This window comes from Sinocyclocheilus rhinocerous, unplaced genomic scaffold (assembly GCF_001515625.1).
Source record: "Sinocyclocheilus rhinocerous isolate Xijiao unplaced genomic scaffold, SAMN03320098_v1.1 scaffold160, whole genome shotgun sequence".
NCBI lineage: Eukaryota > Metazoa > Chordata > Actinopteri > Cypriniformes > Cyprinidae > Sinocyclocheilus > Sinocyclocheilus rhinocerous.
Window position 1 is genome coordinate 510,844 of NW_015624563.1, and position 12,188 is coordinate 523,031.

Genomic DNA, 12,188 nt, shown 5'->3' on the forward strand with positions numbered 1-12,188 from the left:
AAATTTATTTAAATCGAACAATATATTAAAAGTTTAAAAGTATACGGAAATATATAAATACAAACAAATTTACATAAATTCACAATAAAACCTAAGCCATCTGACTCAGCTACAATAATTTAACACTAAATATCAGGTACAGTATGAATAACAGCAAAGTAGTCTTGGTAGGGATGCAACAATACAGTTAGCTCTGTTCAATACCACAGTTTTTGGTTCGGTTCGGGCTCAGTGTTTTTTTTTTTTTTTTTTGGCAATTTGTGATTTTTGAAACAAATTAAACAAAGAAAACCTTCTGTACACTGGAGAAAAACATGGATTATAATATTTTCTTTAAATATATTTTGAGAAAAGTATTATTTTTTCCTATTTTTACCCAAAATAGTATGGATTGGACATTATTTAGCACTATAAACACATGTAATGTCCGTTTCATTCATACTGTAAGCCGAAGGGCGCACTCATGCAGAAACTGAATATGGACAAAGGTATTCAGCCATCGCTGTGACTGAATAAAAAGAAGATAGAAACGTTTTGAATGATGAAACATGAAGACATTAAACACTCGACTGCAACAATATATAGTTTATCCATGTTCATTAAGCCATCTCGGGTATTTTCATAATTAAGTATCCATTGCTAATCGACATAGCCTTTTTTAACATTCTGTGATAAGAAGCCTCATCAGAACACAAAAGGAAGAATTTGCCTGATGTTGTGGAGTAAAAACGTTATAATGTTCTCTTTTGTTGGACAACGGGTTTAGAAACGCTTCTCACTGCAAGTCATTACAAGCGAAGTTTAGCTTTAGGCATTTTAATTTAAGCACGTTTAATGTCGCTAGCAAACGGTACATGCTGCCATCAGAGCAAGTGTAACTGCTGCATTCACGCGCTCCTCGGATGATCTCATTTCCAGAATTGTGGACACGAATGTTACTACAAATGTGTGTTGGATTGGTATTATCAGAGCTTTCCAACTTGCGTACACGTCAGAATAATCGGAAAAATAATTTCCTTACTGAGATAATTCATCACATGAATGCAATATAATTTAACATTATTCATATATACAGTGCCTTGCGAAAGTATTCTTATGCAATGTACTTATTTCAGTTTTTTTATTTTTAATACATTTACGAAGTTGTGACAATTCTGTTTTTGCTTTGTCAGTATGGTGTATGGAGTGTAGATTGATGTGGAAAAAAAGTAATTTAAAGCAGTTTAACAAGGCAGCAACATAAAACGTGAAAAAAATGAAGGGTATCTCAGGCACTGAAATGAGGCACCAAAATCTGCCTTCTGATTCGGTCTGCTACCTACCCATCATAAGGGTTTCGGTACCCAACCCTACTTAAGACAGGAAAAGTTCAAGTGACTGACATATAAAGCAACCAGGTAGTTTAGGCAGTAGTCTAAAATCAAATGATACCAAGACTAGACTAGCAAACCAAGAATGGAATAAACTGTTCTCAAGGAATTACTATTGAACTTCAGGACACAAAAGCTGGTCATGTCTTGCAAAACTTCTGCAGTACGATAGCAGAGCATTATTAACTCTTCTATATAAGTGCTCAAAGCTTGCTTCATGGCAGAATGGTAAAAACCTATGCTCCTCAACTCACTGTTAGCATTAGCTTTAAATTCATAATGAAATAATGCTGCATACTTAACTTATACAAATTTTTAGTCCACATCAACTGCCTCCATTTGAGTGCAATGCTCACATCTCAACCAATGACCAATACCCTACTGCTAATTTTTTTCTTTTAGATAGTGTTACCCAAAGCCTGGGTTAATCAGCATGGCTTTATTCCACACCACAATAATTTACAACTACCCTTTAAATCCTTGGAGGAACTCAAGGTAATAAGAGACAGTGATATGGTATATTACAGTGACTCATGTGATCCAAATGTGGCTAAATCAGGGGATCCAAGTGAAGACTTGAGGAGGCTGTTGAGGAGGTTGTGTGAGTAGGCACAGGAATCCAGGAGGAGGTGAAAGTAATAGCGGAGGAGGCATTAGCCTACAAAAAGGTGGAAAATAAAGCAACAGGGAGATTGGATAAGATGGGAGAATGTGGTTGAGATGAAAATTACTTGGGCTGAGCAGTGGGAATCCAAGCTACACCTCATAAAATTTCCAATCTAGGAAGTATGATGTGCTTCCAATCCCATCAAATCTGCACATGTGGCAAAGTAAAGTGACCAATATGGAATCATTCAGCCCTGGCTGGGGCACATCCTTAGCGGATAGGTACAGAAGGAGACATGACCAGGTCCTGAAACATTTGCAGGAGCAGTCAGTACAAGAGTTGGGTGGGCAAAAGATCCTGACCCTCCAAGGACCACCGCCTAGAAGCAGCCAACACCTGAAAAAGGAACATCTGAAGGTTTATTGACTTCTGCAAGGAATTGGCAGTTGCTGGTGGATCTCAAACAGCAACTGATCTTCCCTCAAGATGTTGCAGCCACTACCCTGCAATGTCCGAATAATGTCAACTTATGTCCTTAACTTATGAATCCTTATGTCCGAATCAACTAAACAGGTGGGATTGTCAGCAGGCTGGATGGAAAACTAAGTGTCTCTCTGGGAGGTGGGACATTATCACTAGTCAGAGCCTTCAGCAATATGGGTATTGCAGGAGAGAGGAGGAGGAGAGCCGACTGCAGTACCACCGAAGTGGCAGAAAGGGCATCAAGATGGCTGTCTTAAAAGGGAAGAGCCATGGAGTCATAAATAGTTAGCCATTTAGGGTCACCTTGAGCAAGGTGTATGATATTGCAAGACCTGAAACACCCAGGGATTTCAGGAACATCACTGAAGATATGTCCAGGAGCATCAGTAGATGTATGCACACAATGTTTCAATTGGATGTCTGTCACAATACAAAAGAACCATAGCTACCTCAGTTTCCAACTTTAAATTTGCAATTTTGACATGCTCTTGCAATTTTTGTGTATAGCTTGCATTGTTTTTCAACAATTTACACCCAGTTATTATATACAATCTTGGATGAACTAAGGTTTCCAAATTCAGGAGAACTGTTGGCTCACCACATTTGGCTTCATCAGCGCCATCTCGACAGTCCCTAACCCCATTGCAGATGAAGACTTCAGGAATACAGTGATTGTCCCAGTCACAGCGCATGCTACAGCTCCTTGAGGGTTTCCAGCATCCTGCTTCATCAGACTTATCCGGACACTGAGGAGTCCCATCACACACCTGATTCATTTCAATACACCTCCCTCCAGAAGTGCACTGGAACTGCCCTGCGGTGGAGGAACAAGGACACAGTGAGGTCAGTACTTGGATATAATGGCTAAAATGTTGATATGAAGGTTTGAGAGTACTGGGATTTCACTAACCAGTTTGGCACTGACGACCACAGCCCTGTTCATCCGACCCATCTTTACAGTGCATCTCTCCATCACACACATGACTGTGCAGGACACACTCACGTCCATCCTTACAGGGTTTAGAGCCCACACGACACTTTAATAGCGCTGCGGTTGAGGTTCTAGCCTCCATGTAACAAGCCACCTCATCAGAGCCGTCAATGCAGTGAGAGCGGCCATCACACACCAGATTCCCATCAACACACTTCCTTCTGTCCTTACACAGGAAGTCACCTGGCACAGCATTACAGATGTCCATGCTTAGCATTTTCTTTGGAAAAACTTTATTTACATTGAAGATCAAGTGAAAATTTACCAGGTTTTGAACAAGTGTCTATGCACGAAACTTCATCAGAACCATCCGGACAGTCTATCTTCCCATCGCACAGCTGAATCTGGGAAATGCACAATGATGTTCCTGGACACATCATGGATGGACTTCTACAGACTGGAGGCGGAGGCTGCAAACCTGACTTGCCATTGTTCAGTGTCACCAAATTTATATCCCCTCTTTTAATCTCAGCTGTGAACATAAGGAGATCAGGCATGTTTTAATAAAGGTTAAACACAAACAACAAATAAGACTGTTACTCATTTCACATGCAAAGGTTATGTAATTGGTTGGCCAATCATAACAGAGATCACAAAGGTCCTAAAGGTGTAGTAGCAAAAAAGGAGTTACAATTCTTTTGACAACACAGAAGAAACATTATTAGTGGAGCTCAAAGGAGTAAATTAAGTCATTTTCTGATGTTAGAACACTTTCACCCATCCCAGCTTTATAAGGAACAGTGAAGTAAAGCATTTGCAGATTAATTGTCCACATGAGTGAACAGATTGAAGAAAAACGGACTCAACCAGTGGTGTGAGTTTGGGTTGGAGTTGTTGGTCTAACCAATGAAAAGTGGAATTTTTGGGAAACCTATTTGTAAACCCAGCTTTGGGAAACTTGTTTGCGATTCCGTTTGGTGATGTTAGTGATTAGTTCACCGACTGGGAGAAAAAAATAAAAATGGACTTAACATGATAAAACCTGCATCTTTTCAAAACTTACAGCAGTTGGCTTCATCAGTGGCATCCACACAGTCTTTTTCTCCATCACAGAGGAAGCTCTCTGGGATGCAGCGAGTTTTATTATCACACTGATGTTTGCATGCGTGTGAGCGACTGAAACAGTCCAGTTCATCAGAGCGGTCCTGACACTGAGGTGTGCCGTCACACACCTGCTTTCTGTCGATACACATCCTCCCATGAGCGCACTGGAACTGATCTACGAGGAAACATTATTAGTTACACACGTCTTGCGTTACATAAGACCGTTAGGGATCAGATACATGAGTTTTACCTGCTTTACACTGATATTCACAGTCCTGTTCATCCGATCCATCTTTACAGTCCATCTCTCCATCACACACCTGACTGTACAGCACACACTCACGCCCGTCCTTACAGAGTTTAGAGCCCAAACGACACTTCAGTGGAAGTGAGATGGTTTCAGGAGCCATGGTGGGACATCCCATCTCATCTGACCCGTCAGCACAGTGAGAGCGGCCGTCACACACCAGATCCCTCTCCACACACTTACTTCCATCTTTACACAGGAAGTCATCTAAGGAAACAGTGTTGTCTTTCAACCAAGATTTTCCAGAGTCTAATGACCTATGCACATCAAGTCAGAAATAAAACTAAAAAGCAAAAGAAACGGAAAAATCACATTAAGGTAAAAATATTGTAAGCTGAATTTTTAAAACATTAAAATACTCCAGGTGGAACATAAATATGATTAAACAAATTAGCATCATAACTTTGTTTGTCTGTCATTTTTCAGTGTTTTTTTAACACTGTATAACAGGTCTCAAGCATTTAGAAAACTTAAAAGTCATACAGGATTCAAACAACATGAGGGTCAGTAAAGGACTTTTAGTAAAGGAATTTTGGGTGAAAAATGCCTGGCATAAAGCATACCTGGCTTTGCACACATGTGCAAACATGAGGCTTCATCAGATCCATCCGGACAGTCTCTCTTCCCATCACAGCGCTGAGATCGGCTGATACACACGGCTGATCCTCGACAAGAGACTTGGGGACTTTTGCAAGTCACCTCAGTAGGACGCACATCTTCGGTTGTTGTATCTAAAGTGCATACAAAACAAAAAATAAATAACTGTGGCATAAAGACACAAAATCAAACCCAGAAGAACATTACAAACCTTGTTGGACTTCCCTGAGGGCAACAGATAAGCTAACAACTCCATTCTCTACCGCCACCCCTGAGACGCGAGCTCCATCTTTGCGATTCCACACTGTCAGGATGTTATTGAACAAGGTCACCATGTAGGGTTCATAAGCAGCCATGATAGAGCCAGGAACGACCCAGTCTTTACCAGCGGAGTACCTTCTCATCTTCAGTAGACTCATAACCTGCAAGTCTGAAGCAAACGACATCACATTCAGCTGAAGTAAATGCAAACCTGTAGCGTGCACACTAACGGTTCAGTGACAAAGAAAAGACACTCACAAGACTCCATGTTCCAAAGGAAGCCATTCACTTTACGGTCAAACACAATGGTTTTGACTCCATCCTCCTCAAAGCTGAAGATAGCCTCTGCATTTCCACCAATCAGACCCAGTTTCATTCTGATGATCTGACCTCCCTCTAGCCAGTACAGCTTTCCTCTCTGCCAGTCCACAAAGAGGTCTAGGATTGCAGTTCTGGCTTGATATAGCGGTCTGGAGATACTCTGGTCAAGGGGGCCAATGGTAGAAACGCCAATGGAAAGTTCATCACAGGCCAGCCAATACAGATTCCCAGTCCTCTGGTCAACTCTGACGATGCAGGCTTGAGTAAGGGACACAAGGCAAGTCGGAATTAGTTACTTTGAGCTGGAATAAATATAGCGGAGATGTTTCGTAAGAGTCTCGGTCTACTATAATGGCCAAGTACATTAAGTATTAAAAACAAAACCATCCACAATGCACCGAATCAACATGTAAACTCAAATCAAACACCAATCCAGAAACTGATTTCACCAAATGTTGGCCGATCCCTTGCGAGCCCATGCGCTTACAGTACATATTTTGACCATGACCCCCCCCCACCCCAAAAAAAAAAAACATAAAAAGGAGGGGGAAAAAAGAGTGCCAATTCCCTAGAAAAATTGTCATGTAGTGTAACCGTCAAGCAAAAAGTAATAAATTTTCCTTACACCTACACATACGAGTATACATATCAGTTATCAAAGTTCAATATATATATTTTAAGGTAAAAAAAATAATAATTGACAAATATCATGAATTATTAACTGATAAATACAATTGTGTTTTTAGGAATGTTGCACCACATGACATTTTAAAATCTGGTACTAACCTTGCAATGTCAAAAAAGTTCATATTAAAACAGTGCTTAAGAATAGTGCTCATTTGTCAAATCTGTTTTTTCTTACATACTAACAAAAATAATGCCAAACTACTTTCTTTTCAAGAATTTCTTTCTTTTAATGAGGCCTTTTCCCGTTATTAAATATAAATGCACTTTAAAATAACTATTTTTCAAAGCTTAAATAAAACAAAGATTATAATTTAAGAATGCATTCAAGAGTATGTTTTACGAGAAAATATTTCAGCCTTTCTACTTGAAAATTTCATGTTTAATTCAATGTGTTACTAGCCGATTCGAAGTAATTAATTGTGAAATTTACTAGCAATTTCTGTTTTTTTCTATTTTTTTTTTTAGTGTGGACAGTGACATTTTGACTTCACAAAATCAAGCATGAATAGCAAGAGGCATCAGTGCTCATGTACTTGTGTAGAGTATGTTTCAAGGCTCTAGTGGAAACAGTAACAACATACCAGGTTTTAAAGTCAGGATGTACTCGGACAAGTCCTGAGACTGTATGTTAGTCTTTACGTGGCCCGTCCCATTAGACCAAACCACACATCCTCTCCGCCAGTACATGTCAAAGGACTGAATGTCTTCATTTGAAGTAAAGAGTTCAGTTTTCACAGGAGTCTTTCCTGCAAACTCCAAGCTGTATATGGCCGTGGCTGTTGCATAGGCGACCTTAAAATCTGACAATGAGAAGAGATGAAAATATCATCAAGAGGCAGCTCGTCTTTAACTAAAATGCTAAATATTAGATGTTAAACAACACACTTTCACAAGATCCCCAAGACATGGGCAGCGCTCCCTCAGGACACAGACAGGTGAATCCCGCAGCACTTTTCTTGGAGGGCAAACACAGCTGGCAGCCTGAGTTCTTACATGGAGCAAAACCTACATCCAAAAACACAAAGCTTGGAGCCAATGATGTGGTGTAACCACCATTAAGAATTCAGAAATAAGGTGTGTTCACAAAAATTCATTCACCTTGGGGTTGCTGAAGCACATGGTAGATGTTCAAGAGAGGAAGCGAGGCTTTTAATATGAAACCATTTTGTGAGTCAGCAGGCACATTTTGAGAAGCCTGCCAGAGTTTTTTCTCATCGGCCCAGTAAAACCAGCCGTTAAACACGGCCAGGGTCTGAGCAGGACGTCCTTGAAGGAAATCCCAGAAGGTGTGCCGTCCAGTGCCGTCCGTCCTGATGCTCTCAATTGACTGGAATTTCAATTTAAAGAACTCAACATGAACACACAATCAATAAATCTGAGAACAAAATGTGTTTTTTTTTCCCCCAAACGTATCGCACCGCTTTGTAAACACTGATCCAATACAGCCGGCGCGCTGCCACATCCAATGTAAGACTTCTCGGGAGCTGTGCAGTAATGAAAATCAGTGTTGTCCGATTCAAACCGTCCATTTCCGCCCTCTCAATGGTTAGCTCTTCAGTCATTCCTTTATTAATCCAAAATATGAAACTACAAAAGGAAAAAAGCCAGATATAACGGTGCTTCTCAAACCTGTACTAATACGGTAAAAAGCAGTTTGTACCTCTCAGTTGGGCTGAGGACCATATCACTCGGGTCCATTTCTTTGGACATGACCATGCCTACAGCACTGCCGTCAGCTGCACCGGTGTAAATGGCTTTCTGGGTAACACTCGTCCAGTACAGTTGTCCAGTAAGCCAGTCGATGGCTAGACTGTGCAAACCAGACTGCCCTAATAAGTGAAGAATAAACACACATATGGTTTCAGTGGAGGCCAACATATTTTAGGCGGTTTTGCATGGATTTAGTGCTCAACTAGCCTGAATAAAGAATTGTGCTCCTCCGTTTAAAAGCCTTGTAGATATTCCCATCTTTATCAGCCCAGTAGATTAAGTTTCTTTGGATATCGTAGGTCATGGCTATAGGGTCACTCTCACTTGTAAAGAGCGGCTCATAGATTCTGGTCTTCATATTCACTAACCCAATCAGCCCCTTCCTGGTCATCAAAATCTTCGTCACGGCTCCTTGCAAAAACGTTTGATGTTAGTGCTTCCAGTGTATACTTGTTATTAGGGTTGCAAAAAGGTATTTTGGAAACTTTCCAGGATTTTTTTGGAACATTCCAGGGATTTTTGGAAAGTTTCCTGGAAATTTACCGGAAATTTTCCACCCCTTTGCAACCCTACTTGTCATTAATTGTAAAATCTAAAAAAAATGTCATAAGTTACCTTGAGCTTCACAAGAGCCATTGCCAAGAGCTTTGAAACCATTCTGGCACAGACAGCGAAAAGACCCGGGTGTATTTGTGCACAAGTGCATACAAGATCCAAAAGACTGGGCACACTCATTGACATCTGAAATAATATCAACTCAAACTGAAAACAACATTGCACTGTATTTGTGTACAGCCAATTACTTGTTAAAATGGATTACTACTGGTATCAAGTGGAAGATGAACGTTTGTCGATACTAAGGGTATGTTTGGAATTAATAGTGTATAGACCATACTGTATCACTTAAATTATTCTTATTATGCAACAGTATGCCAAATGCAATGATGAACATTCAAAACAATATAGTACAGCATAGCGGTTTTCAATCTTTTTATGTCAAAGACCCCCAAACATTATGATCCTCTTACAAGGGACACAATTTCTGAAATATAAAGGCAACTATATATTTCCATGTACAGTATAAAGAGATTTATAAAGTGAGAGAATAAATTAAGTATGATATGATCATTTTTCAAAGTAAAACTGGCTTTTATATATTGTCAGATGTTGTTGTGCATAGGTGAATTATGCGTGAATTATATTTTATTATCCAAAGCGAATTATTTAAATATTTTCTGGAAAACACGTACAGTAATTTGCATCATGTTGACAGTGCAGCTTTTGTCTAACTTAGAAAAAAAAAAGTTTGGTTAGGTTTCATTTGTTGATCAAGTTATGTGTAAACTGTCTTGACCTTTGGCCCAATCAAGTAAGTCAAGGAAGAGGTGTTCAGAACATTTAGTTGTGGGACACAATATTCCAGGCAGAATTATCCAGTACTGTTGCACATCCAGAGAACAGTATACATGCAGCATATTGCAGAAATGATATGACTAGTGTGGTAGCTTGCTATTCCAAATATAGCCGGCTTAGAGGCAAAAGTGCACACATACCTTCACAATCAAGTCCATTTGCAGAAACAGTCATTCCAGTGGGACAAGTGCACAAAGCTCCCCAAAGCTGGTCAATGCAAGTATGGCTACAGCCGCCATTCCCATTAAGACAACTTTTACCTAGGTGACATGGAAAGGTGAAACATACCATTTTCCAAAGGGGGGAAAAAAACTAAAATAACTCATAAAAACACTAAATAAATAAATGTTCAACATTAAAAATTAATACTGAGGGTCTTTATGTACCACATGTAAGAGGCTCATCTCTCTTATCGGAGCATTGAGCAACTCCATCACACCTCTGTCTCGGGGTTAGACACGTGCCGTCAGCACAGCGGATGTTCATCTTCCCACAGGAACCTAATAAAACACAGTCAGGCAAATATTTAACATGACTCTCAGAGACCATGAATAAAAAGGTCAATATGATATTCTAAACATCATCAGAAATACTGTGTAAATGTACAGGGTGTCGAATCGATGAATGTTTTGTGTAAATCGGCTTCTGCAATGGATGCTTAAAGTATTTTTGAGAATATGTGAGGGTGACCGGTCACATGGTTTCCACCTCCAATTTTTTTTTTTTTCCATAAATACAAAATAAATTTCATATATACAATTTACATGTCTTTTAGTGTCAACTAGGAGACTTCCAAGAGTTCACAGAGCTTGCTATACATGGAACCAGGACAATAAAAGCATTTACATGCATAATCATGTAACAATACAAAACTTTAAAGGGATAGTTCACCCAAAAATTAATATTACCCCATGATTTACTCACCTTCAAGCCATCTTAGGTGTACATGACTTTCTTCTTTCAGACGAATCCAATCGGAGTTGTATTAAAAAATATCCTGGCTCTTCCAAGCTTTATAATGGCTGGTGGTTGAGATTTTGAAGCCCAATAAAGTGCATCCATCCATCAGAAAAAAGTGCTCCATGCTACTCCGGGGGAATCGATGCATTTGTGTAAGAAAAATAGCATTTAAAATTTTTTTTTTTAACAACTGCCATTATAAAGCATGGAAGAGCCAGGACATTTTTTAATACAACTCCGATTGTATTCGTCTGAAAGAAGAAAGTCATGTACACCTAAATTGGCTTGAGGGCGAGTAAATCATGGGGTAGCTTTCATTTTTGGGTGAACTATCCCTTTAATACATTTAAATACATTTATCTGAATCCTTCCTATTTCGCATTTATGAATAGGCTGGCCCAGTATCACTCATGTTAGGGCATGAATAATTAGAGGTTGTCTCTTCTTGCATTTATTTTAACCAAATGGTCCCACTAAAAGTCAGTTAAAGCCACAGGTTGATAATGCACTGACATTCATACATTGTTTAATGAGGGTTTAGCACGTCTAGAGCATCTCACCACAGGTTTCTTCATCAGAGTTGTCCCCGCAGTCGTTGACGTCATTGCAGAGAAGATTTTGTGGGATGCAAATGTTGTTCTTGCACTTCCGGTCACCTGACAGACACCCTAAACGCCAGCTGCAGTCCCACTCATCTGAAGCATCGGGACACTGGGGCCGGCCATCACAAACACCCGACCCAATCACACACCCGGAGCCATCCGCACACTCCACATCTCCAGGCTGACATACTAACGGCATAAAAAGACGCTTGTTTATTTGTGTCCTCCTTCCATAGAATCAGCCAGATGCAATCTAATTAATTCGACAAGCGAGCATAAAGGCTACATACTGCAGTCCATCTCATCAGATCCATCCTGGCAGTCACTGACACCGTCACAGCGCCATCTGTGCGACACACACACGCCATCATCACACTGCCACTGATTTCTGCCGCAGCCTCCGTCAACACCTGAAACATCATTCACAGCTGTCACTCACTTTAAATGCTCTTGACACACATGGATTATGAGGACTCAATACTTTATACAATCTGGATGTTTTTTGTAGGTCAAATGAAAACGTGAAAAAAAACAAACAAAAAAAAAAAAATCACACGAACGTCTAAGAAAGTAAAAATGATATAAAAACATTTGTTTCAAAGATTTTAATTATTTGTGGCCGATTATATAGTTTTCTTCCTGCAATTGTGAAAGACATACATGCTCTATATTTAATGATTCATTGCTGAATTTTGAATTGAGTGAAAACAGTCATGACAGAAGAGACATTTCCAAGGCACTGAAAGGCAAGGTCTTTATGAATGTATGAAAACTGAACACATGCTGACCCTTGTACAACGAAATTTAAAACAATTACAATTCAGCAAAAAATTAA

The 12,188-nt window shown here is 39.7% G+C and overlaps 2 protein-coding genes across 2 annotated transcripts in view; both read right to left on the bottom strand.

Moving 5' to 3' along the window:
* LOC107743196 (low-density lipoprotein receptor-related protein 2-like) overlaps positions 1 to 8,546 on the bottom strand; it is a 26,422-nt gene extending 17,876 nt beyond the window's left edge. The window contains exons 1-13 of the mRNA XM_016556344.1: positions 8,329 to 8,546; positions 8,087 to 8,255; positions 7,767 to 7,995; positions 7,554 to 7,673; positions 7,250 to 7,468; positions 5,919 to 6,239; positions 5,611 to 5,829; positions 5,366 to 5,533; positions 4,746 to 5,009; positions 4,455 to 4,670; positions 3,717 to 3,923; positions 3,371 to 3,634; positions 3,059 to 3,274 (exon numbers count right to left, since the gene is read on the bottom strand). Coding sequence (XP_016411830.1) covers positions 3,059 to 3,274; positions 3,371 to 3,634; positions 3,717 to 3,923; positions 4,455 to 4,670; positions 4,746 to 5,009; positions 5,366 to 5,533; positions 5,611 to 5,829; positions 5,919 to 6,239; positions 7,250 to 7,468; positions 7,554 to 7,673; positions 7,767 to 7,995; positions 8,087 to 8,255; positions 8,329 to 8,546 — 2,830 coding nt within the window. The remainder of the gene's footprint in view (positions 1 to 3,058; positions 3,275 to 3,370; positions 3,635 to 3,716; positions 3,924 to 4,454; positions 4,671 to 4,745; positions 5,010 to 5,365; positions 5,534 to 5,610; positions 5,830 to 5,918; positions 6,240 to 7,249; positions 7,469 to 7,553; positions 7,674 to 7,766; positions 7,996 to 8,086; positions 8,256 to 8,328) is intronic.
* A 34-nt stretch (positions 8,547 to 8,580) lies between these two features.
* The window catches only part of LOC107743207 (low-density lipoprotein receptor-related protein 4-like), a 5,088-nt gene continuing 1,480 nt past the window's right edge, over positions 8,581 to 12,188 (bottom strand). Inside the window, exons 2-7 of the mRNA XM_016556353.1 lie at positions 11,644 to 11,763; positions 11,312 to 11,542; positions 10,178 to 10,291; positions 9,932 to 10,051; positions 8,994 to 9,119; positions 8,581 to 8,789 (exon numbers count right to left, since the gene is read on the bottom strand). Of these exons, the coding sequence (XP_016411839.1) occupies positions 8,581 to 8,789; positions 8,994 to 9,119; positions 9,932 to 10,051; positions 10,178 to 10,291; positions 11,312 to 11,542; positions 11,644 to 11,763 (920 nt within the window). The remainder of the gene's footprint in view (positions 8,790 to 8,993; positions 9,120 to 9,931; positions 10,052 to 10,177; positions 10,292 to 11,311; positions 11,543 to 11,643; positions 11,764 to 12,188) is intronic.